Source organism: Molothrus aeneus, chromosome 6 (genome assembly GCF_037042795.1).
Source record: "Molothrus aeneus isolate 106 chromosome 6, BPBGC_Maene_1.0, whole genome shotgun sequence".
NCBI lineage: Eukaryota > Metazoa > Chordata > Aves > Passeriformes > Icteridae > Molothrus > Molothrus aeneus.
In genome coordinates this window covers 36,442,212-36,467,920 of record NC_089651.1, presented here as the reverse complement: position 1 = coordinate 36,467,920, position 25,709 = coordinate 36,442,212, and the positions used below count along the sequence as shown (strand labels likewise).

General features: G+C 35.3%; 1 protein-coding gene across 1 annotated transcript in view; it reads right to left on the bottom strand.

Moving 5' to 3' along the window:
• The window catches only part of AKAP6 (A-kinase anchoring protein 6), a 257,416-nt gene that overhangs the window by 65,222 nt on the left and 166,485 nt on the right, over nt 1–25,709 (bottom strand). The window contains exons 8-9 of the mRNA XM_066552840.1: nt 16,874–17,022; nt 10,859–10,979 (exon numbers count right to left, since the gene is read on the bottom strand). Of these exons, the coding sequence (XP_066408937.1) occupies nt 10,859–10,979; nt 16,874–17,022 (270 nt within the window). The remainder of the gene's footprint in view (nt 1–10,858; nt 10,980–16,873; nt 17,023–25,709) is intronic.

Sequence of the window (25,709 nt, the reverse complement as noted above, 5' to 3'; positions counted from 1 at the left end):
GTTACAGACAGAATCATCTGCCAACTGTTCTGCCTGTTTTCCTGGGGTACTCCTAGTTTCTCCGGGCCAGTAGGAAAACCCTTCAAAAATCAACATATGGCCCCCACAACTGACTCACATTCTTTCATGTTTTCTGCATTTAGATTAATATTCCTGTCCAGGTTTCCATTTAAGGGTTGTTCATGGATTGCCTCCTCTTTGACATTTCTCTTTCCTATGCTTAGACTGACATCAGCTACTCACTACAGGAAGGGTGTCAGGTCCATGTTACACTGGAATACCCCTAGATGCTCAGAATGATGAGCACAAAAGCCCACAGATACCTGACAAAATACACAACAGAACAACGACTCTGCTGTTCTTTCAGATCACTGTTCCAAAACATGTTGTTGACACCATGGTGAGTACTGTTGCCCTGAAAAAAAAAGGTAAAATATCCTATGTTTTTGGCATTCCGTGCAAGTATTTTGGAATCAGTTTATACCAGGATTTTCTGACCAACAGTAAATGTTTTATCCATTACATTCTGCGGGGCTAGGGTCTTTGCTTTGCCATATTGCATTTTCCAGCAGTTTTACTAGGCTAACGGAATTCCCTTTTGCTTCTCTCTAGGGTGATTTGGGGAATTTTCAATTCTACATTTAAGTGCTCATCTTCTTCAGATATGCTATATTCAGCTAGAATGCCAGGGAGCAATCGCAGTGACTTTCCTGTTTCTTTCAGGTACTGCTTTGATTATTGTCTTTCAATTGAAACCAGAGCTTGGGTGAGTAGAATTCTTCTAAAACAACTGTAGTAAACTTTAAGAGATGGCATCTCTTATTTCAGGGGTTGTTTGTTGATTGGCTGCACTTATTCACTGGTTTCATCATGATTTCATTGCCCATCTGCAGTGCTTGGTTGCATCTTTCCAGTCTAATTTTGCTCCTTATCAGTGTTGCTCTGCAGCTGACTCTATAATCCAGCTGGTATCAAATTAGTCATTGATCTAATAGCATAGTTGCAAATATAGCAATTGAATGCCTGGCAGCCTTCTGCATTGCTAGAACACTGAGAATCTTTTGATTTGCTTAAGCCACATTGCCGATATCTATTTCTTCATTAAAACCTTAAATTGTCAATGGTTTCAGACAATATATTTTAATTTCAAAGGTAACTGTGATATTCAATCTGGCTGCCTGCCTCTTTTTTGTCAAGAACATTTCTATTCCTACTTTTTCTGTTGCCTGTTACACTACATATGTTGCACTGAAATGCCAACATTTTCAGCCAGCCTGCATCTGCCCTGCTTCATGGCTTCTTTCAACTTACATTTTTGTGTGAGTTTTGCTCTTTCTGTTCTGGCACTTCTCCTGATAGTTCTCCCACTGTTTGGAGACATATATTAGATTGGTTTTACCTTAATGTCTTCCCTCTGAATAAGAACTGTGTATTTCACAAGTGATCCTGGCAAAGAGATACAATTAAGAAATGTTTCATGTCTACAGTTACACATGGTTGTTCTAGTTCCTGGCACCTTACCATATTCTCATTTTTTGTTTCTGGTTTTGGTTAAGAAAACTTTTTATAGCTTATAATTTACTTTTCATTATTTGTACCCCTCTGACCAGTTCTTCTTAGAGGCTAAAAATTATATACTCTTGCTGAAAAACCAAAATAAAAGCAATGAAATTTTTTAGGCAACAAAATGGGATCACATGACTGTCCACTTCTGACCTCTGATGGGGTTTAATTGATCTTTCAACACATGATAACAAGCTTAGAGTTCTTAGGAATTATTGTCCTTCCACCTATGTAGTAGACATAGAAGAATGTGTCTGGAAGAAGGTCATCAAAAAAAAAAGCATGTTAGTCTCAATTCATGTTCAGCTTTAAAAAGTTACCACCAGAAAAATTATATATCTATAGTGGCCTATTTTTGAGAAAAAGCAATGGGTAAAGCAGAGATAATCAAACTCCAGTGCAACGTCTGTCAAAATCTAAATGTATCACAAATGAGTTTCAAACTGGAGTATTGCATAAATATTATACAGTGGTACAAAAAATAACCTCTTTTTTGTGATACCAGAATGAATGAGTGGCAAATTTAGAGAGTCTGATCTTCATAGTCTCTTTATCCAATCAGTGGAGAAACAGGTAAGAGAGAAAAGTGTTTTTCTGAAAATATTTCAGAGTACTTAACAAGCTTCTGCTCTGAATTACCCCTTAGAGAAAACTCCTCATGATAGGGGCTGGCCTACTTTGCCCCCATAGCAGTTAAACTAGTCTTCACACATGACTCCTTATCCCAGTGTATTACTGGAGAAATGACAACCTCTGCATAGTGTTCCCTGCAGCTTGTAACACAGCTGGCACATGTCCTTCCCATCTATAATAGCACCTGTCATTCCAGAACAGGATGTGAAGGGCTCTACAGCTCTTTCCCCCCAAAAGCATCTCTTCATAGAGCCAACTTTAACATTTACAGTTTCATGATCACTGGCATTCTATAGCAACCATGATATCTGCAAAACAACATCACCCACAAGAAGTTAAGAACCACAAGTATTTCACACTCGCCACAGGAGTTGGTTGCAGCCTGCCCTAAGCCTCCCCTGGACCTGATGCAGCCACAACTGCAAAAATTATGAATTAAAGTACAGTGATTGGTTATTTTACCTTGTTAGAAGGAGAAATTTGGACAAAATGCCGTAGCTATTATTAGTACAATATATGAAAAGTGTATACACACAAAGTAAAAATACCACCCAACCTTAAGTATGTAAAAAGGTTTCAAATATATACACATAAATAATTTATATTGATATTTTACATATTTTCAATATATAAATACAGTCTATCATATATATTTATAAAAATAAAAATACAATACATATACAAATAAAAACTCAGGAGATTATAAACTGGTACACTTCACTGCAACTTATTTTTTATCATTTAGACATAAATTCATTGTATATATTGCCACTGAAAGTTTATAGAGATTTAGTGAATTTGGGTTTCATATAGAAAACCTGCCAAAAAACTATTCCGTCATCATTTGTTTTTTGTTTATTTTTATGAAAGAAATATTACAGTATTGATTATTTTTGAGGTATACTCATGAGGATTAATTTGGAAAGAAAATAATAGTTCCTGTATTATGTTTATGAAGCAAAACATCACAGATAAACCATGTAGTTCCTATGAGTTTAAAATAATTTCTATTTTCCCCTGGACTACGATGTGGAAAAATAGGGAAGTGCACTAAAAATTGGCAGCTAACTTGAGGAATAGAATAATAATACTATTGCCACCTATAATTTTTGCTCATGTTATTTTTATCTTCACTGCTTTAAAACAGATGGATATATCAAGCTGCTAAAAAAAATCAGTATCAGAGCTTCAAAAATCATGTTGTCACATGATCACAGAGAGCTTCAAAAATAATGTTGTCATTGTGTTATTAACATTCCTCATTTTATCTTATTTCAATATATAAACTGGAGAGACCAGTGGAAGGAGACTTTAAAGTCTCACTGTTTAGGACCTTATCTAGCTATTTTATAGCAGCAAGGGCACAAACACAGAGCATGTGGAGTTGACTAAGATGCTTGACGTGATGGCTGTAAATTGTCCATGTTTTGCAGCTGTAGTAAGGAATGGTGATGACAGCTATGTGGTACACATTTACTTTTGTTTGAAGTCAAATGCCTCTTTCATTCTAGACACACTGCTTTAATCTCCAAAAAGCTGTGCTGGTTTTTGCTACAAGCTCAGTAAATACTGCATTGCTACAATGTGAAGTTCATCGTCAATATCATGCTGGGAAGAAGTGGGAGAAACCCACTTATTCTTAGGAAATGCATGAAGCCACTTCTTGCAAAAATACCAGAAGTCTGCTCTGTAGAAATTACAACACTCTCTTCAAAAATGCATGTTTACATTTGAAAAATATTGTGAAAGCAACCAAGAAAATGTAAAAATATTTTTCACATTCTTTTTGTATTGAATTTCTAGATATTTTAATTCTGTAGATGTGGCAATCAGTATTTTCCTACTGTAATTATCTAGGACATTAAAACTTAACATTTCTCTGCTTTAAGTAAGAATTTTCCCAACAATATTTATATTTTCTGCTTTGAAAAATACAAAATTTGCTAGAATTAGCAAGGAATTTAATCCTGTTGCATGAACATATGAACCAATGAAAAATGAACTAGTTATTATAGGATGGGTCACAAAGGAATTATTGCTCTGTTCCCCAGTGCAACTGAAGTGAAAATACTTGTGCAGAAAAATGTAACCCAATTTCATCACCCCTTGTAATAAGAGAGTGGGAAACTTTGCTGTGTCAGGTCCTGAACTCATTTAGTTAACACTGTAATAGCAGTCAGACTTTTACTGCTATTTGGTATATCATGCATTTTTGAGACTTCTCATACAAACCATGATTTTCCTACCTAGTGGAGAAAGTCATAGAGGTTCTTAATCTGCTGGGGGAAAAAAATCCAGCCTAGCACATGAAAATTACTGAACTTTGTGAAGAACAGTAACTGAAGCCAGTTCTGTGCAAAGTCATTTTAAAATACACGACAGTTAGAAACATACTACAGTGTAAGAAGCAAAGATTAACTTCCACTGAGGCACGTATCAATTTGTGTATGTAGACAAAAGTACAGACATACTATTACCTAAGTAATAGACATGCTATTGTTAATGAGTATCTCTATCTTAGAAGATATTTTGCAGATAAAACTTTGTCAGATGAAATAAAAGCTTTCACTTTGGGACCTAGCTGCTAATAGAATTAAAGTAATTTTTCATAAAGGCGGTGATTTTTGCAAGGTAGCCTAAAAGTTGATTAGCAAACTATAATGACTATTCTGATTGCAATTAAAAAGCCCTTCCAAATGGGTCAACACACCTAAGTGCTATCTGCAGTCATTTAGATTTTAACATCATGGTTATTACTTATTATCAGGCTGCACAATGAGATATTGATTACTTTTAACCTTTAGAGCTCAGAATTCAGGAAAAGTCAAGGCACTAGCACAGCCTACCTTTCCTGTCTAGTAAACTTATGGCCTTTAGTGGAATTCTAATGATTCCTATTGGCAAAGCCAAACTGAAATTAGTTTATTCTTTTGGCTCATGCAGAAATGATGACATGCCTAAAATTACTGCATGCATAGCAGATTTGTAGTTACTCCCTATCGGGGTCTCAATCATGACATGTGCTGAGAGCTTCCTCTAAACTGACAACCATCATTTTCTTCTGACTAAAACTGACTGCTTTAGCAATTCCATGCAGGCACTGATGGGTTACCAGACAGATAGAAAGCATTCTGGACTGTGCAGAATATGCAGCTTAGGAGCAAATATCTTCACATTTTATAGTTTATAACCAATCCCCTAAGCATATTGTCCAAATATTTCACTCTGCAAGCTGTTAATCTTTTAATAAGTTTTCTATGTATGAAAAATTTACTTGAAATAAAGACTGAACTGCAATGCAGCTTCAGTAGGTACGCGGAACTTGCTTTAAATGGAACAAAGTAATCCAATTAAAGTAATCTGGTTTACAAGTTAAAATGATACGAAGAACATTAATTGATACTTATAGGCTGCTGCTATTTGAGCCGTCTCTCTGTTTGTGCAGCATTTGGAACCGCTTTGCACATTTGTATCCTCTAACAGCAGAGAACTCAGGCCCCCAGTTCAGGAGAATTATGGGCAAGAGAAACATATAACTCTTATGTGTTAGATTAATTTGCAGAACACTTGGCATTTTATTGCCAAGTAGTCAAATTGTTCCAAGTTGTTCCGGAAGGTTGTTATTAATAGTATGTTTTCTGAGGAAAGTTCTGTCTACTTTTGGAACTGCATTTCTGTTGCCAAGGAAACTCCTTGAAGCACAGCATTCTAGGAGCACACTGCTGCTTTTGTTTGCCAGTATCCTATTCATATCATCTAAGTAAGCACTTTACATACTTTAGCCTCCAGTTTCAAATGTTGAAGTCTTTATGTATTTATATTACCACGTTAAATATAGTTTGTGCTTCTTTTTAAACTCAGGGACTCTTGCAAGATTATTTTAACAGTTGCATTAAAAAACAGTTTTTTGTGGGTTTTTTTTTTCACAAGTTTGCAATAAATTAGTTTTAATTTGAATAATAGCTCCATAGGTTATAGCACTAGTCCTTAAGTGTTAATTATCTTTTCACTCTGAAATTAATGTAGTCATTTCCTACTGACTCCTCTACACCATTATTGAAGTGCTGAGGAAAACATGTCATTGAGTTCTGAGCCAGAACTGTTGTTGTGATTAATCCTGGTCACATGGCCAATCTCTGCCAAAAGGAGATCACTGAAAAAAGGTGACAAAGACAGTGATTTCCTGTCAGCAAAGAGTACGACAGGGCTGTCTAGAAGTGATGCAAATGAGGGAAACTTTCACCACGGTTTGTTTGATCCACTCCGGGCCACAGCACACTGAGCCAGCGAGAAAGGCACAATGGAGCAGCAGCACACCCAGAGGAGGAAATTAACTGCACCTTCCAAGCAGGGATAGAGCTTCCAGCAGGGAAACAAAAAATGCTGGGAGATTTTTTTCCGTGTCAACTTTTTTTGAAATATATCCTTAGTTTTTGATGTGCATTTTTGTGTTATTTAATACAGTGGACCACTTCTCCTTGATGAAAGAGCTCAGCAGTTTAACCTTTTCAAAAGCTGTACCAACTAAATGCTTTCAAAATCTTTGCACTACTGCATATGGATCTTTTTCCATCTATCATAATCGTTGCTGAAGAATTACTAGTAAAAGACTTATGGCTTATGTAATTTGCATTAAAACCACCATACACTGCTTGTAATCAGAAAAAAAAATATTTATTTTATTTTATATTTTCAAATGCTTGGTTAATTTTGTTCTGAACATACTAACAATTTTAACAATCATACTGTACTTATTTAAATAGGGTTTTAATCTAACACAATTAAGTTTTGTAATTAATCTTCAGAGGAAAATGGAAAGAATTATCATTAACTTTTCTGCCCGTTTATTCACTTCTAATCTTGACAGTTCTTGTAAATACTGATTTGCTTCATTTTTGAACATTCAAGGTAAAGAATCACTCAAGTTCCTACTAAAGGGCTAATTAGCAGAGTTTAAATTCTTTGAGTTTGATCCTTCAGTAACAGCATATGAATACAGCTGAAGTCAATGCAAGTTCTGTGTACTTAGAGCTTATAAGATCAGGCTCACATGCCGTAGATTAAAATGAAATAAACATGATACATTTGGCATCAAACTGAGCTGCTGTAGAAGTACAAAGAAGTAAGAATCCAAAACATGGAAGTGTTCCTCTTAGTTTTTCTTCATTAATAGATAAAGCATTAGAGGAAAAATAAACTGTCATCAATTCATTCTTTTACTGCCATTTTATCAAAGGCTAGCTGATTTTCAAAATCATTAGCTAGTTTAGAGCTATAAAGCAGAAATCATTTAGGTCTATGTTCGTTTTGTTTTAAATCTACGAACTGAAATCTAGGAAGTCTGGAGAAAGTAGTATATTCATATTCAGTATTACAAAAAATATGGCTATGCTGTTCCTATTATAAGAGCAAAATAAAACCTACTAAAGAGGGATAATAGGGATCCTAGTAAAAAACTATGAAGTTCATGAAATATTAGAAAAAAAATTAAGCTGAGAGTTGACTTAAGTATATATTGCCTCTGAAAATAGATACTGTGAAAATACTCTAACCATGAAAACATATTTCATTTTCCTATATACAATATTAGCATTTATATATTGTGTTATGCTGCTTTAATGTATGCTTGCCCCTTCTGAATTACCTGTTTCATCATTGCTCCTTCCCATTCATAGACTCCTTAGGGGCAATGATTACTGCTGGTAATAGTGATACCACAGCAGGTTCCCTGGCAGGGGCTGCTTGCTGAGCTGGCTCTGAGCTGCAATTACTTGTCAGCTCAGCAACTGAGAAGAGAGATCTGTGGTTTTAGGAGAATCCACGAAAATGCAGAGAGTGCAATTAGCAGGTTCATATTTGAAGCTGTAATTGATAAAGAGAAACCAGAGCAAGACCTGTGTTTTCATAACACCCCACATCACTGAGGTGCTTTGGTACTAATAGCTGCCTGGGTTTCTGTCCCTGCAGACCAGAATGGCTGTGCTCTCTGGGAAGTGCAGGCAGTGCTCATGAGCACTCGACCATTCACGACTCTCAAAAAGCCTCTGAATAAAATGTGTGTCACCACTGATTAGAAGAGAGGTTTACTAGGCTAGTTTTATAAAACTATTAATACTCTTTTTGAGGACATGATTCATTGTTACACAAATCTCTAAAATTAGGGATGGTAAGGAGCTAGTGATTTATCTGGTCTTACCTTTGCTAGTGCAGAATTGTTCCCTCAATTCCATTAGCTAATGTTATCCTTTGTCTACTTTTAAATGTCTGAAATTATCGGGCTTTCAACACTTTGAGAGGTTGTTCATTGTCGTGTTGGAGGTTTCTTGTTGTTTTTTGGTTTGGGTTTCTTGGTTTTGTTTTTATTTTTTTGAAAGAATGATCGTTCTAAATGCAATGCACTTAAGATTTTTACATTACCAGCAAATATTCCTCCTGCTTTGTGGACGCTTCTCAGTCAACTCTTAAGCAAACTCAACATCTCTAGTTAAGGATTTTATTCAGTCCTTAAAAATTCACTTGCTGCTCTTACTAGAAAGGTAAATGCAGTGGATATTCACTGCAGGAGGGCAAGGAGTCTGTTCCTACCCTTCTTCAAGTGGTTTTGTAGTGACCAAGTACCAGATAAGCAGTTTTGGGATGGGGGTTCAAATCTGGCACAGTAGCCTGTGACCTCCTGGCAGAAACTGCAGGACAAATAAGCTGCCTGTTCTTTGGAATCACTGCTGGTTTGTCTCTGCTGCCCAGGCTGCAGACTCAGCTACTCTGTCATACAAACTTTCAGAAGTGTCATGCCTATCACATTCAGAATTTCATAACATTAAGAAACTATTCTAATTTTGCATATATAATATTACCCATTTTTTCACCATATTATACTGTACATATTATTAAATTATTGCCCTTTTTTACTCTTCTTATCATGCACTGTTATCTCAGCCTTACCATCTATAATTATTCTTAGGGGTTACATTTGGAAATAAGAGAGGAAGTACACTAAATAGTATCTAAAATACTTGAACTGGCTGCTTAATCTTTGTTCCTTCTCATATTGATGGATGGATTGTTACCCTAAAATTTATGTTTATAAATTTATTTTTTTTAGTATAGGACTAAAACTAGCAGTTAAATTAGTCATGCTACAAGCTGGCCTTACACAGACAGGCCCTAACAACCAAAACACCTTATTTTAGACTCACAAGAAAATTTTTACTCATTTCTGACATTGTTTATTTCTCAGCCTGACCAAAGCCAGGTCTGTTAATGTGCGATTAAGTCTGATTAAGTATTTACAGTGTTAAGAAAAAGACAATAGCAAAAATAAACAATAATTGTCAAAGCAAGAAATGGAGGCCAGTGAATGAAACAGCCTAAATAGTTTGGATCCAAACTATATTTGCATTTATAAATATATTTTAACTCACATGACAACCCCTTCTTACTGGGTATTTTAAATAGAATAACCAAAATAAGAAAGAATAAAATTCAAAGACACTATCAAGAAAATAGGATGCGAAAGCAAGAAAAAAATCATTGTATTTAAGAAATTATCGAATCATGCAATCATAGAAGGAAGAGAACAACTTCTATTTGACCTTGAATGTACCATTTATTTGATAAGAAATAAAAAAAAGCTAGAGGGTAGTTGTTTCTTGTCATTATAGTGTTGCTGATTCTGTGGTTAGTTATTAATTTTATTTTTTATGATTCACAATCTGCTCTTTGAAATATGCCATATGCTCAAAGCAATTCAAGGATGACAACTGTCAGAATTACTCCAATAAAAATTGCCTAAATGAGGAAGATTTACTGCAGCCTGATATTTCTGTCGAAAGCCCCTCCTTGCCCCCCCACCCTTCAGACCCATAGCTCCTCACACACACAGTGAAGCCTGAATCAATTTTAGGATCAAGTCACACATTTTGAGGAAGTTCTTACAAGTATTATCTGTCTAAAAGAAATGATAAATCTTCTGGGTTAAGACTACTATGGCAAATAAAAGAAACCATGTGTGTCTGTATGCATGTATGTACATATACATATATACATACATATCTATATATATACACACATACACATGTACATATATATATGCTAGAATTAGACCCTATAGCTTCACCCTACAAGTTCAAAATCATGTTGCTCAAATCACAACCAAGTGTGAAGACTTAACATGACAATATCTACTTTATGTGTAACTAATAAAAATTAAATTGGAAGAGTCCTGAATCCCGGCAGCAGCAAACCAAAATCAAGGCAAATGTCTTTCTTTCCAGATGAGGTCTGAAAGGTGGATAAAAATCCAGCTGAAAGCTCCAATCAAAACACATTTTGTTAAAAGTTCCTATTTCATTTTTTTCCTTCATTTTGTTTCAGTCTATTTATTAATGCAGTTTCATTTATTTCTATTCATCTTGAAGACAAATCTTTGTCCTTCTATAGAATTACACCAAATAGAATGTGATAAAGGGAACTTTCTTGCAATTATGATGTCGGTGCAGCCTGTCAGTGCACAGGGGATGGAAATGAGGTTGGGGACAGGGAAGGGAATTCTAATAGACACCATGATACATACAATGAACGCAGCGATATCCTGTGAGAGAAAGACTTGTCAAGCTAATCAGATCTTCTATAGCTAGGTAAAGGCAGTAACGGTAGTGCTAACCTTGTAAAGATGCTGCTGCTGCTCCTCTGACATCATCAGGTCATGGCTGTCCATCACAATGGATTCCATGTCAATCAGCCAATCCCAGAGCTCCTGGTATTCTGAATCAAAGTCCAAAAGGCTGTAGATAAGGAACAAAATGTATTATGCATAAATACTGTGTAGTTGTTAAAATCTTGTATTAGAATAATATATTCTTGAAAACTCATGATGTTCCAAGTTATATTTCTAAAGAGACATTCTGTATTTATACAGTGTGGATGAAAATGAAAACTGAAACCCAATTTAAGCCAGCGCCATGACCTAAATTCAGCAGCTGATGCCAAATCCTGACTACTGTTGGCATACTGCATTTTCTTCAAAAATTTTGAAATATAAATCCCCTATAGGTGTTGTTTAATTATTTTTACAGTGCTGGCTTTATATTGAGCAAATTTTGCAACAATCACCTTGATATAATTCATATGAAAATAATATTTACATCAAAAAATTACTCAATCCATTCAGCCATCCCTCTGCTGTCTATCTGCCTATCTTTGTAAATATCCTACATTTATTTTCATGGATGAGTAGCTAGCATTTCAACTTAATGCCTTAAGATAGGCTTGAGTGAATATGGTAAGCCAGTGAGAACTAAGGCCAGATACAGTATTAGACAGGTGTTCCCTACAGACATGTAAGAAACAAAGGTAAGGACAGGAAGTCAAAACAATGAATCCTTGAATAGCCAGCAATCATTAAAATTCAAAGGAGGATCACTACGGTTTTCAACAAAATAAATCATTAGAATAAGGAGCTTAAAAGGATTAATGTGATTCTCTATTGAAAGCCTAGTGAATAAGTAAAGCATAGAGTCTTCTAAAACACTGTGATACAAGACAGAAAGAACATGCTGAAAAACTGCACATTCGTCAAATAGATACCTCTTGAAAAGGGATCTTCAAATTTGCAGAATTGGAACTAACAAAAGCCTTGCCAGTATCAAAAAACTCCCATACTGATCAAAGGATAGTGCATGTTCCACTAAAGCTAATTTCTCCAATTATTAAGAACTTTTTTAGCAACTCCATTAAAAAATGAGGAGTGCTTCAACAGAGAAACAATAAACTAAACACGATTTTAATGTCATTAGTACTATTGCAGTTTTATTAGTTATTAACTAGAGTACCACGTGCGTGGTAATTTTGAAAGCTTTTAGATAAAGTTGTGACAAGTAGAACTGTCTTTGCTCAAAAAAGCAGGCAAGAGAGAAGAAAGCATTTGCTTTCCATGGTATTATTTTCAATGAATTGACAACAAAGAAAGTATTGTATAATGCACAAGCGGTGATTCCTGCTTCTGAAGTAACCCTCTAGTTTAATCCACTGTACTTAGTATACTTTTACCCAATAATTTATGAGGTGCTCTTACTTAAAACTGCTTGCTGCCCTGAGAAGGTAAGCAGTGTTACCATAAAGAAAGAACAGCAAGCAAAAAGGTCAGGTTACTATTATTGAAATATAAGTCTCACTTAGAGTCCAGGGCTTTTTTCCTGTTTCAGGAGGTATTTGACTCAGATATCATTTGGAAACTAAAATAAAACTAAGCTCCATTTTGAATTGTATATTTGGCAGTGTTACTGAATCTTCATCCCTTCCTCAGAAAGCAGTATTACCATTCTGCATCTTCAGTACCTACTGCTCTTTTTCTTCTCTTCCATCTTATCCAAATATTATTCAAATATGTAAAACTGGCAGGCAGTTATTAAAGCACATGTTCTATAACAGAAGATGTTAGATCTCATAACCTGTAAATTGCTATAGATTCAGTTGGACTTGGATGGTTTGTACCAGTGAAAATCCTAAATTAATATATGAAGATGATGTGAAACAAAGCCTACATACAGAATGGCATGGGATGCCTTTGGAAAATGCACTAGGAGGTGGACTTGGATTTTTCTGTAATATGGAAGAGACCTGCTGGATCCAAACATCTCCTTTCTTTCTAAGGACCCACATATTACCTACAGTCCAAATTGGTCCATTTATCTGTGTATTGAAATGAACCAATCTTTTAAAGAAACAGAAACACACTTTTCTTTGACCTTTATAAAACATAGATAAGCACTAGAAAATGGCTGAATATTTTGATTTCAAAGTAATGTTCTAAACAGAAACTCAACCCAAAACCAAGAGTGAGAGAAACAGGATTCACTGGAAAAAGCCCAGGAAGGGATACAAGACAAAAGAGATTTGGTTTTCTTCCCCATAGTTTAGATAATGTACTTATTCTCTCCTTTTTTTTAAGTGGGTTTTTTTGGTTGGTTGAGGGGTTTCTCGGGTTTTTTGTTTGTGGGGTTTTTTTTGGGGGGGTGGGTTTTTGGTTTTGGGTTTTTTTTTTTTTTGGTCTGGTTTTTTTTGGTTTTTATTATTTTTTCTTGTTTTCTGAAGTAAAGTCAAGTCATCTAAGAGTGTTTTTAAGCAACTGCCTATGGCAGTTATTTGCCTGAGTCTGAAGATAGCAAAGTCAGCCTACAGAGCATCATCAACATGTTTTTAATATGTTTGCAATACTTTCAATGGTTTTAGAATATTCCTGATACTTGATATTTTTAAAAACAGATTTTTAAAAATTAGTATCTTGCATCTAAATGAGTGGATTTAGTGATCACTGTTAAATCATTGTTTGGAAGAGGATGCAAGTTAATAAGCTGCTAAAAAGATATTAAAAAAAATCAAGGAATTGTAGGACTAGAGAGAGGTTAAGATTGAAACATATCTGTCAGTATTTCTGGGGTATGTTTAATATTTCTTTTTATTCAGAATCTACTTTTCCTGAGCTTAGCAGATCTTTCCTTTATGTCGCCACAGGCAGAACCAGGGAAAGCATGACTTCTGAAATACTGATGTGTGTCAAAGATGCAATTATCATAGAAAAAATCCAATTTTGGTTGATTATCTGAATTCACCAAACACTAAAAAATGAATAAATTAGTTCATCTGTTTATTGAAAAAGAAAAAAATCCTCTATTAAAAGTACTCAAACATTGCCAACAAAAATGCCATAATATTAGTTAAAGCGCAGGTAAAAACTGCTTCCTTGATGAAGTTTGTTGGTTAATAAGCTAAAACCATTAGCTATGTAATAACTAAAATTACATTAAGAAGTATATTTTGTCTTGGTAAACCAGGAATCAGATATGCAGAGTTGCATGTCTAATCCCTTGAACCCTAAACATATTTCTTAAAATGTGGACACCAATTTATTATTTTGAATGAAAATTCATGAGCACCTTTCTCATGAGAAAACCAGTTCGTCTGTGGCATTAATAAATAAAAAGGAATGTGAAGCTATTTCCATCAGCCTTTTTCCCCATGTTTAACACACACTTCCAGTTTGTAGTATTTCTTTGATAGCAGAACTACATGGCATTTAGAAGTACTGTAAACAAACTGGTACACCCATCAAAAAATTCAGCCAGACAAAATATCTCTTCAAGTTTCCAGGTCATAATTTTACGGAACTCTTTTCACATGTTTTTATTAGGGAGATATAGGAGAATTCAGAGTTATCACCTTACACTGTTTTACAACTTCCCTATGTTCGGTACGTACTGAAAGCCCCCTCTAATGCTTTTCTCTCAAAGTCTCATGCACGAAGGCCCAATACCCACTGATGGCAGGATCTCAGGATCTGGCTTTCATGCTGTGCAATGGTGCTGTCCATATCTCCCAACAGGACCTGAATGCACTCATCTCCAGTTTTGAGGGGATACAGTATTTCCAGCCAGATTTGCCATAACATTTTGGACCTCCCCTAAACTACTCTTGGGTACCTCTTACCTCCTGGCTAGCTGGTGTTCTCCTGAAGTGGATACTCATTCTTTTCTTTTTCTTTGTCACTTTGGCCATTTTCATTCTAATAAACGAAAACCTTCTCTCTTGCTGTTTTAACAAGATTACTGTTTTGCAGGAAATCTCTGGTTCCTTATACACCCACTAGAATCACACTATTCTGCAAATACTACCCTACCTATCTCAGTTTATCTATTTCCTGCACAAAGTCATCTCCCTAATCTCCTACACACACACATGCACACATCATATTAAAAAAATCTTAGTTTAAAATATCTCTTGTTCTCCCTGTGAACATTCTTCTTTTTCCTAGATCAAACAGCAAATGGATAGATACCCTCATTTGTGCAAATGGCCCCTTCTCTGTAGAGATCTCAGTCTCTAGTTAGGTCATGCTGCTGTGGAGTTTCTGTCCATGTTTTTTATGCAGTAAGGAAATGTTGCATCAATTATATTTTTAAATAGCTGGAAGGAATTTCCATTTTTTTCAACACAGCACCTCAGATAGGTTCAACTAAAAATTTTCCAGCTGAATTTAGTCCCTGCTAGTTTCTACAATGGCTGAATAGGTGGTATTGTACTGGTCTGATTCCAGCCCTTTGGCTCCTGAAGTCTCTGTTGAGCCTCTATGGTCTGAGATGGCCTTATGGGCCCAGAAAGGTGGCCACAGCACTAAAAAGGTTTGAAATACTACCAGATGATCATTTCCAGTTCAAAGCATATAATTACAAGTGAAAACAAGTGCATTTAAGAAACTATTTGATTATCACATATGGTATGTAGAGTTACAAACTGGATTTTTCTGTGAAGCATAAAGCTTTACATCCCCTCCCCTCAGGAAAATCAAGCGTCTGTTGATGTGCCTTACATCCTCCTCAATATTCCAACCTTAAGCCTTGCTCACATTCAGTGATGGCTGCAAAATTAGAAGCTGGTTTTGAGCATGTAGCCCTCAGTGCACATTTATATACATATACACACCAATTCTGAACAAATTATTTTTATGGTTGGCACTAGCTGTGCTGGCATGTTTGAGAATCTGACAGATTTCTGCATATTTAATCAAGATCTCAGTAATCCTACATAATTAGCCCACATCAACTTTTCTAAAACAGCCACCTTTCTGTATAATAAGAGGGGATGTTTACAAGGCTCATTTATCTTTACAGTGGGTAATTTAATAAAAATGTGTTTCCAAGACCTGAACATTGAGTTAACAATTGGAAAGGGAAGTTCTGGAGATAAAGAACTCATGAACACCTTTGTCAATGACTTTTCTTGCATAGGAAATTGCAGGCAAAAGTTCTACTCGCCAGTTACAAGAAACCTTCCATCAGGATGAGGGCATCCCCAAACAGTGAGCACCAGTTGGGTCCTTTGACCTGCCTACACTATTATGATCTCACTGGTAGGTTTTTCTATGTTCATTTTGGGGCACTAGTAGTTTGAAGATGTGGTTTTCAGAGGACCTTAAAGAAAAAGTCTTTTTCCAGAACGATAAGTTTCCTTGATTGTGAAAAAGAGAAGAAAGCAATAACTCATTTTAGCATATTCCAGTGATTAATTTGTTCAAAGTATTAAGAAAGAATGCTTTTGAATGCACACTTTTATATATGATATACACGTGTATATGTGTGCTAACATTAATTAAAAGAAAAAACAAGTAGAGGAAAGACAGCCTAAAATAAAGGGAAAACAGCTAAAATCAATGCTTTCTTGAAGTACAAAAACCTGGATGCTTGAACTAGAATTGAATGGCTTCATATTCATATTTCTTAGTCACTAGGAGGACAATGATTATAGAGGTCTTGCAGAGATACGATTACAGTATCAAGATTCTTCCTTGGAAGGTGTTAAGAAATCAAATAATATGTAGCTGCTGGAGAAGAAAAGCCTAAAGAAAAAGGACACAATAATTTTTTTAAAATCCATATAACAGTTTACTATTACATAATATTAGGTGTTCCTATGAACAAACCATCATTTGGATAAATTATCCAGAACACATTATTTTTGCATCCATATATTTTTAAAAAAAGAGAGCAATAAAAACAGTTTTCCCCTGCCTCTTGGCCTAGAAGGAAAAATCCTGGTTAACTAGTAGTAAGAAAAAGTATAATCGTGTAAAAAAATACCAAAACAGATCAGTGAGAATAAAACAACAAAAGGAATAGTTCCCTACCCATTACTTCCCACTGTGTGAACTTTTGACATATCAGCAAACTCTTCCTTTCGCTTGCTACTACTGTTGTACTGCTCACTGTACAGTTTTAAGGACATCTGTTCAACAGCATCTCTTTGTGCTTCCAGATAGCATAGCTGAACCTCAGCCTAGAAAAAGAAAACAAAGAGGGGAAAAAACAAAATAGAACATTAAAAAAATAATTCAGAAAGAATGCATTTGAAACAAATATTTTTGGACTGCAACAGTTTTAACCAAATTATTCACACCATTGGTTTTCTCCTTGTATGTGATAGTGAAAAGGCTGAACCATTAAGTCAGAAAAGAACTACAGCATAATCCCAAATGCTAGAAATGAACTATTGAAGCTTCTATCAGAGAATGTGTTATATATTCCATGAGATGTATATCCAATCAAATGCTGCATAAAAATGTCTAAGCATGAATAAAAAAGATATTAGAAACCAAGCACCATGATAGAACAGGTAGATACATAGTTATTTTTCTTACAGGCTTCAAGATTTATGTTGTTAACACACTGTCTGTGCTTCATAATTAATGAAAGCCATATTGCTACAGGTATTTTTCCTTTAAATAGTAATTGTAAACAAACCCAAGCAGATTGGCATTATTCACATTCTCCTTTCCTGTATCTGGAACAGACCGATTACTCAGCAACTTTAATTGCAAGGAAAAAGGCAATAAGTGAGATGCGCTGTTTTCCATCAGACTGTGCCTGTCCAGAAGAATGTGGAATAATATTTGGCATCATAACTTATTGAATAGACACTTTATTTATTGCAGCTGTGGTGATCAGTATTCTTCTGAGGTTCACAGAACCAGATGACACAAGGATAAAATCTGCTGTTGGCCACACTTGCCCCTAGGAACAGCAGAAAGAACAGAGCATAGAGTAAGTTCAAAAGCACTTTGGGGCTGATATGCCATTGTTTTCTTTTAATATACTTCATTGAAAGAAAAACGCATTACAAATTCTGATAATGCTTCAAAAAATCACTACTTCTGTGTAACTACATACTGCTATTTCCATTAGCAGTGGAATGCCTGCTTAACTATTTGGTGCTATGGTAAGTAAATGCAAATGGCATGGAGGAAATTTTGTATAAGGACTCTTCTGTATTTTCTGCTGTGTGAGGCAGGGAAGTAAAGAGTTTATTTGTTTGCTGACAGCACAGCAGAGTTACCAATCTGTGGAACAACAGAAGTCATAAAGAGAAAGAAGTGAAAGGGCTAGAGAGAATGGCAGTCTGTAAAACGTAAGAAAAATGCAAGCAAGTGAAGGGAAACAGGCACTGAAGAATGTCAGTAGGGAAGGTCTGAAAGAAGACTGGAATGTCTTTATAAGCTAGTGGCAATAACAGTTTCTATATTTGCTTAGGCCTTGCCTTAGTGTAATTTTTGCTGAAAAATAAGTGATTTGGAAATTCCATTTCCTTTTAAAATTTCTCATTCAAACTTTTATAGCTTTCTATCTCAGCTGCTTCTTACAGTGAAATTAGTCATGTTTTTCAATAAATCCCAATATGTTTTTGAGAAATTTAAAAACAAACCAACATGCAAAACAACCCCAGAAAATACAGAAAATGCTAGCAATTTTCCAAGGAGATAGAAGATAAAAATTCTGACTAGTCCATGCAGGTTGTTCACTGTGTATTTAAATATAATTCAAGGCTTTCATACCTATTTTAAAATAGTGGAAAATTAAATCACAGAAGTTACCAGTGAAGAAACATTATCTAAACTAGCTGAGACTGTCCAGTTAGAGTAAAATGCTAAGTTTTGAGAGAGCTATAAATATTCTGCTTTCTCAGAAACTATAATTAAAATTGCCATTTCTATAACTCAGAAACAGACACGGCAGCAAATAAGCTGCATCACCTTCCTGTTCTGCTTCCACCCCCAAGTGCATTTTCCTCTGAACTGATAAACAGTCCACTTCCACAGTATACAGAGGTTCCTGAACAAATTTCTTTTTTTGGAAGGATTCTTCACCAGTAAGGATAGTCTTTCAGCAGAGTATTTTGCATTGTGCACATAAGGCTATGAATCAGTTAATTTAATTTATTTTTTACCACAAAGCAGTAATCCACTGTTATAATTTTAATTTCTGTTATATATGTTGACATGACACATTCAGTCTAAAGCCCTGCTGTCAGTGATCAGTAATTTTCTAAAACAATTAGATCTATCAATTAAAATCTGTGAGCATTTTAAGCCTAGAGGAGAAATCTTGTGGAAAACTTGAAGCAAAAAAATTCCCTTATTTTCAGGACAGGTTTGTAAATCAAGATAAGTAATTCCTACATTTTTGTCTGTGGGTTTTGGCTACAGTTTAGGTAGAGGTTTTGGGGTCTTCTTGGCTGTTACGGAAATTGTGTACACAACCTTCCTTACCCCTCCCACCCCAAGACACTAAAAAGAGGGAGTAGCATAAGCTCTGGAACACCACACATCATAATTAAAACTGAGCCCTGAATTGTGTGAACACAGGCTATTTCTTAAATAGCAAAACTATCACAATAATTCAGATAGTTTTTTTCCCTTGTATTTTCTAATTCCCCATCCTACAATTTCCTCGTATTTTAAAATAAAAAAATGTTAAAAATAAAGGCAGCAGCTTTTCACAGGTTGGTCATGCCCTGTTCACTTGCAAAAATATTTGTAGGGAAACCAATAACAAATATGGAAAATGGGAGAAGAAAATCAACGATTAAATACAATAGTGGGGGAAAGAAAAAGCAGGATGTAAAGAGTAGGTAAATATATGAAGAGGGATAAATGAGAATACACAATTTCTTCCTTGCAGCTATAAGGCCCTCTTATACTAAGGATTATGAGCTCCATCAACGGCACACCCCATGAAGCCTGAATACAACCCAGTTCCTTCACTTCAGAAATATGATCTCTCTATAAATCAACTATTTTTATTTTTAAATCCAATTTCTATCTTCAACATTCGTGAACAATTACAGCAACTCAAACTCAGACAGCACAGAGTTTCAGATGGATCTCTCTGATTTCTTTTCTCTATGTACTCATCTATCTCACTGTTGTACTTAAGCATTTTTTTTGTCTCTGTTATACTGATATCAACTGCAAATCCAAAGAGGCTTTGAAGACCTTGAGTAGGTATTGATCAGTCTCAAAAAACTACATTTTACACAATCTGAGCTAACAGGTACAAGGCACAATATAGAAAAAAGTACAGAGCACAGATATGCAATAAACCTACTGCAGTTTATTACTGCAGTTTATTTTCAACTTTAAATCTTTAGTGGTAATGAAGAACTAGTTTTGCAATATTCTGGGAGAATAAAGAAACAACTTTATAAATTCCCAATCAAATATAGAAAAGCTACTTGATTTACATTTAAACCTACATTGTGTGCATTTTCAGATTGCCCTACATATAATTCATTACATAACACAAACTTTAAGAACAATCTCTATAACAAACACACCTTTATGGACAAAGCAAACCCTCAAAAAGTCTACTGGGATATGCATAGTCCCAAATATTGCTAATAGAAATTGGGCAGGAGGTAATTATTCACTTACTCCTAGTGCCCCATCTTAGAATTGAAATTCAGTTTCTTCTTTTTTTTGAGGATGTAGTACATTTGAATATGTGAAAAATTGAACATGGAGGAAAAAAATGGCGAGGAATTATACGCAGCAGTAGTTTTCCACTTCATGGTCCTCTTCTAAGTGACCATTTTTGCAATAAAAAGACAATGAAGATGCTGATGACGGTCTTGTTACACACTTGTAGGGATTCTCTACCTACTAGGATGGAATGAGTTTAAAATATTCTGTTGTAAATTAAACTAAAATATTTCCAATAATCAAATGAAAAAATTCTCTCATTTTCCTGAGCCTGAAGCAACCAGTCTCTAAACAAGACTATGAAAAAACTGTAGTCTGGGGAAAAAAAGTGAAAAAAAATCTAAACTAGTGCCTAATACTCAGTTCTAGTGATGGATTAATAATGGTATATAATTTCAAGGCTATTTTCTAAAGCTCATTTTCTAAAACCAAGAACTTATAAATAAACTGGGAGAGCCTGGGGTACAAATCTGTTCCTTAAGACTGGCTTTGCAGGACAACATAAAACGTCCTTTACTATACAGATCACTATATAACATGAAGGAGTAATCAGTGACAATACAAATCAATGAAAATACATTGTATTTTTTATTAGACCTACACGTTGGAATGACCTTATTCTGAAGTGGAGAAAGGCAAGGGATAATGACTCTTACTGTAGGAGGAAGGAGAATGAAAGGTTATATGGTATAATGTGTCAAACAAGAGACTCAAAATTTACACCAATGTAAATTAGAGATATGAACTCAGTGATTTTCTGCTATAGTTTGTTTTTTTTATTTATTTATTTTGGAATTTACTAGAATAAATATCATTAATTTGGTGTTGAAAGGAAAGTATTTTCAGACAGTGTCTCCCAGGGAGCACAAGTGATTTGTTAGGAACCACGTAGGCAAATAATTCTGTGGTTTAGATATACAAATTATATATAATAATTCAGTTAAATGTAAGTGATGAAAATATCCTATCTTGCATTACCCTTTCTTTACAGTTCTGTAGAGAAACTTTACTTCTGCCACACTACACTGTACTTAGTGAGAATTATATAATACAGATATTTCATTCCTCTGCCATTATTTGACCTTAAGCTGAAGAAAAACAGCCTCTGAAATTAAAGCACACAATCCAGTTTCTGCCAACAAGGAGGTGGTCAGATGGCCCCAGGCAGCATGTAAACTTAGAATACTCACTCATATGTATATTTTAACAAACTGCAAACTCAGATGTCACTTTTTAAAAGGATGCACATTCCAGCTTGTCACCCTGTATATCTGCAATTGGTGAAATTTCTTGAGATTTAAAATTGAGAATAATTTCTTTCCAAAATTAAGCTGATAAGAGTAGCATTTATGTGCTTAAATACTCAAGCATTTTCTTCTGTCACAATGTCCTGAATACTTGTCCACGTATTTATTAGAAGGCTTTATTACAGAACGCAAAGACCCTGGCTCTGTCACAGTACAGCTACTGAATAAATTATGTTGAGAATTATATGGCTCAGAATATCTTCCATGAAGATCTAGATTACAAAAAGCATTCTTTGGCAGGCAAGAGTTTGTCCAAAAACTCTATACAGACAGACTTAATCATCCATCACGCCATCCCTACACCAACCAACAGGTCTTCTATGGAAGAAAACACCTAAGGTAGAAGGAATACCTTCAAGAAGTTACACCAGCATTTTAAAAGGCATTTGTATAACAGAATAATGGGATCATTTAGGTTGGAAATACCTTTAAGATCGCTGGGCCATCATTTGGCAGCATTAGGCTTCTTGGACTGCATTAGGCTTCAAGCGACTGCTTCTACCCTAGGTTTAGGCATTTGTTTTTCCCTCCCTACTCTGCATAATTAAAACAGAGACTTCACAGCTATTGAATACTTTCTTAGTCTGTTATCCTTCCTGCTTTTAGCTTCTTTGACTCTTCATCTTGCACACTCTCTTCAGAACTGAATATTTTTTTTTTAAAATCCTGTATCATGAAATGTTTACTTTGAGCTGAATATTTAAGAGTCTTGTTTAAAAGGACACACTGTCTTTTGATCATGCAGGAAATTAATTCTGTTAATCAGGGCATGCGTGTTACCAGCTAAAATCTTAGCTAAGTGTTTCTATTGTCATAAATCTCAGAAATGTTTTTATATTAAGAATAATGTTATTGCCTTGTTTTTCAGTGTGCTAAAACCATCACAACAATGTGAAACTGCCACATAGGATGAGCAAAATTACAAAACAACGTTCATACATATCAAGGTACTTAAACTCCATGTAGAGTTTAAGTAACAGCACAGTGAATTTTAGGTCTATCTTTACAGTATAAAATGAAATTTTAGATCATTAGGGCTGTGTTATAGCAAGAAGAACTTCAGACAGTTCTCAGAGCCATCAGGAATTATGGGAGGAGGGGTGGGGGGAGCCTATAAAATAAGAATAATGCCTTTTTGTAGGGTTTCCCTTGGCTTTCAGATAGCCATGACCTGTGACTTCAGGACTGGGGAGTGCAAATGCAATGAGTAATGTAGGCTCAGCAGCATTGTCTGACCAAATCCATGAAGATGCCATGATCATGCTGCTAATTTAAAATCGGTACCTTTTGTGTCTTTATTCCTGACTATCCACCCACCTCTCATTCTATTCAAGGTAACATTAAACACAACATAAGAGCATGGCATGCCCAGTGCATTATACAGATCTCAGTTATAAACCCAGAGAAGTTCCCTGCATCATAAATATCAAAAAGCATTGAAGAAAATTATGAAAGAATTAACCTCTCCAGAGGTTAATTGAGACTGAATAGTTTCTGACAACAGCATCCCAAAATTTCCAGGTGAAAAAAAGTTCTTGTAAGAATGGAAACTGAACAAAGGCTGGGACCCTTTTCTACTTTTCTTGTCTTGCAGGTCTGCATCTCCAGCCTGCAGAAAGAGTGACAGAGAGTCTAATAATTGAGGGGCAGGTGGGGAACAGGCTTGCTCTGACAGTGGAAAGGGCTGGGATGACAGAACAGTGTTTGCTAAAGACATGTGGAAGACACAAATTAACAAGGATGCAGATCCAGCCAAACCCATCATCTTAATAGAGTGAATTTCTTTGTAGCTGCCACATGCCTTCCATCTCCTTCAGCGAAACCTCTTCATATGCCACAACTGTAAACCCACACAGCCCAATACTTACAAACCCAGAAATTATCCTATTAAATTAGCAATTAATCAACACAACCTTGGTTTTTTCCCTGTCAGGGAGAAAAAAAAAATTGTTATAGAAGGCCAGAACAAAAATATGTTGTACATAAAGAAGATTCAAGACCTTTCTGGGCCAGCCTCAGGACCCTCAAACAGTCAAGAAGAGGAAAGACTAGTCATGCACAGAAAGTGCTAAAATTATAAACTTAATCTTACTTAATTAAAACCTCCATTATTTGCACAGCTCTTATTGTTCCTACTGTTTTCTGTGTTTGCACTTCTAGAGCAATGCAGTGCCCTAAAAAAAAAGATGGTTAAAGAGTCTATCATCCAATGCACAGATACATCTAAATGTCACATTTCTCTATAGGGTTTCTGTACCAAATCACACAGCAACACACCTAGCTCAGTTCCTAGGGCTGGGCATTCAGAACAGCCATGCTCTTAAGGCTAAAGCTACCCAGGTTCAGGATTTAGGACAGCACACTTGTGCAAGAGAAATTCCAGAGTGCTGGTGCACATTCTGCCTCCCACTGTTCCCATAGCAGATTGACATGTACATGTCTACCTAAAAATAGTAAGGAAAGGTAAGTTTCTCAAAACCAATGCTTCCTATGGAAAACTATGCAAAACAGCCCAGGAAGGCATGGCAGAGCAAACATAAAAATGTTACAGCCTTTTCTTAGCAATTTTACTGTGCTGTACTAGTAGTACAAATGCAGCTTATTTTTTCCCCTAGTAGGTCCATTTTAAACTTCTCTATACTTGGGAAATGCTACATATTTATTAACCTAATCATTAAAAATATATGTGTGCTTAATAACTAGTTCCAAAATTTCCTAGACATATCAACTCACAAAATTGCAGAAGTTTTGACCTAAAATCTTTTTTCACTTCAATGTTTTGAGTGAAATATTTTGAGAGGTTCAATAGTGTCAAACATTTTGAAGTTAAAACTCCTACACTGTGTTCCTCAAAGACACTCATTGAATGCTTATTTAACATGTTCTGAAATTGAAGGAGATTCTTTCCATGCCTTGATAGTCTATTTGATGCTATGTTACCCCTAGAGATGTGAATGGTTTCTTACTACACAATTTTTTCCTCCTACAGGGAGAAATTACTGGGAATTTTTATCAGCTTTTTAAATATTGAACTATTAATAACATAAAATTGTGCAATATGAACACTACTCTGTCTCCACTGCACAATTAAGCAAGAGTAGTCAGACTCTGAAGAAGGATATGTCAACTAATGTCAATTAATTTATTTAAAAATAGCAGGGAAATGCGGGCTAAGTATATTCCCCTTTACATTACTTTCCCTATCCATATATATAGATGAGTTTTAGCAAAAATATTAGTAATATTCTAGCAATGACAAAACATATAGCTTAAAATGTTGATTTGTGCAACTGCCTTGCTGTGTATAAAAATCAGGCACAGGCTGCTGCTCCTTTGAGTTTATTTATGCTCCTCTGATGAGGAGCCTCTTGATGCACCTGACACTTACTGAGGTAGAGGGAACTGTAAAAAGATAACTGTTTTAAACATAAAATATCTGTATTGCTACGAGGTCAGCTTTGCCACTGCTGACTTCATTGCAATTTGCATACTATTAAAGCATTACCCATAATGTTTGTAAAATTTAATTTTAAAGCTATGCTGTTAAAGATGTTTACTGAATTGTAAGCACCTAGGGCATTTGGGAAATTTGCTAATACTGTGATAGTTATAGCATTTCTGCCTTACTTTGCTTCTTATTTAATCCCCTCACAAAAACACACTATTTTCTTTCATTTTATGACAATGAATCTCTTTTTAGTGCAAGCTGAGAAACTTTAAAAAAGTATACTGCAACAATACAGTAATCGAGATAACTTCCCCTCTTATTCTCAATATATTCAAGTTTGTTAAAAATGTCACTAAGTTACTTATTTACTTTTGCTGGGGCTGAGATCCAATTATACTCCTATAGTCTAGAGGTGATGGTTATGATTTTCTACTTCACTCTAATACAGGCTTTC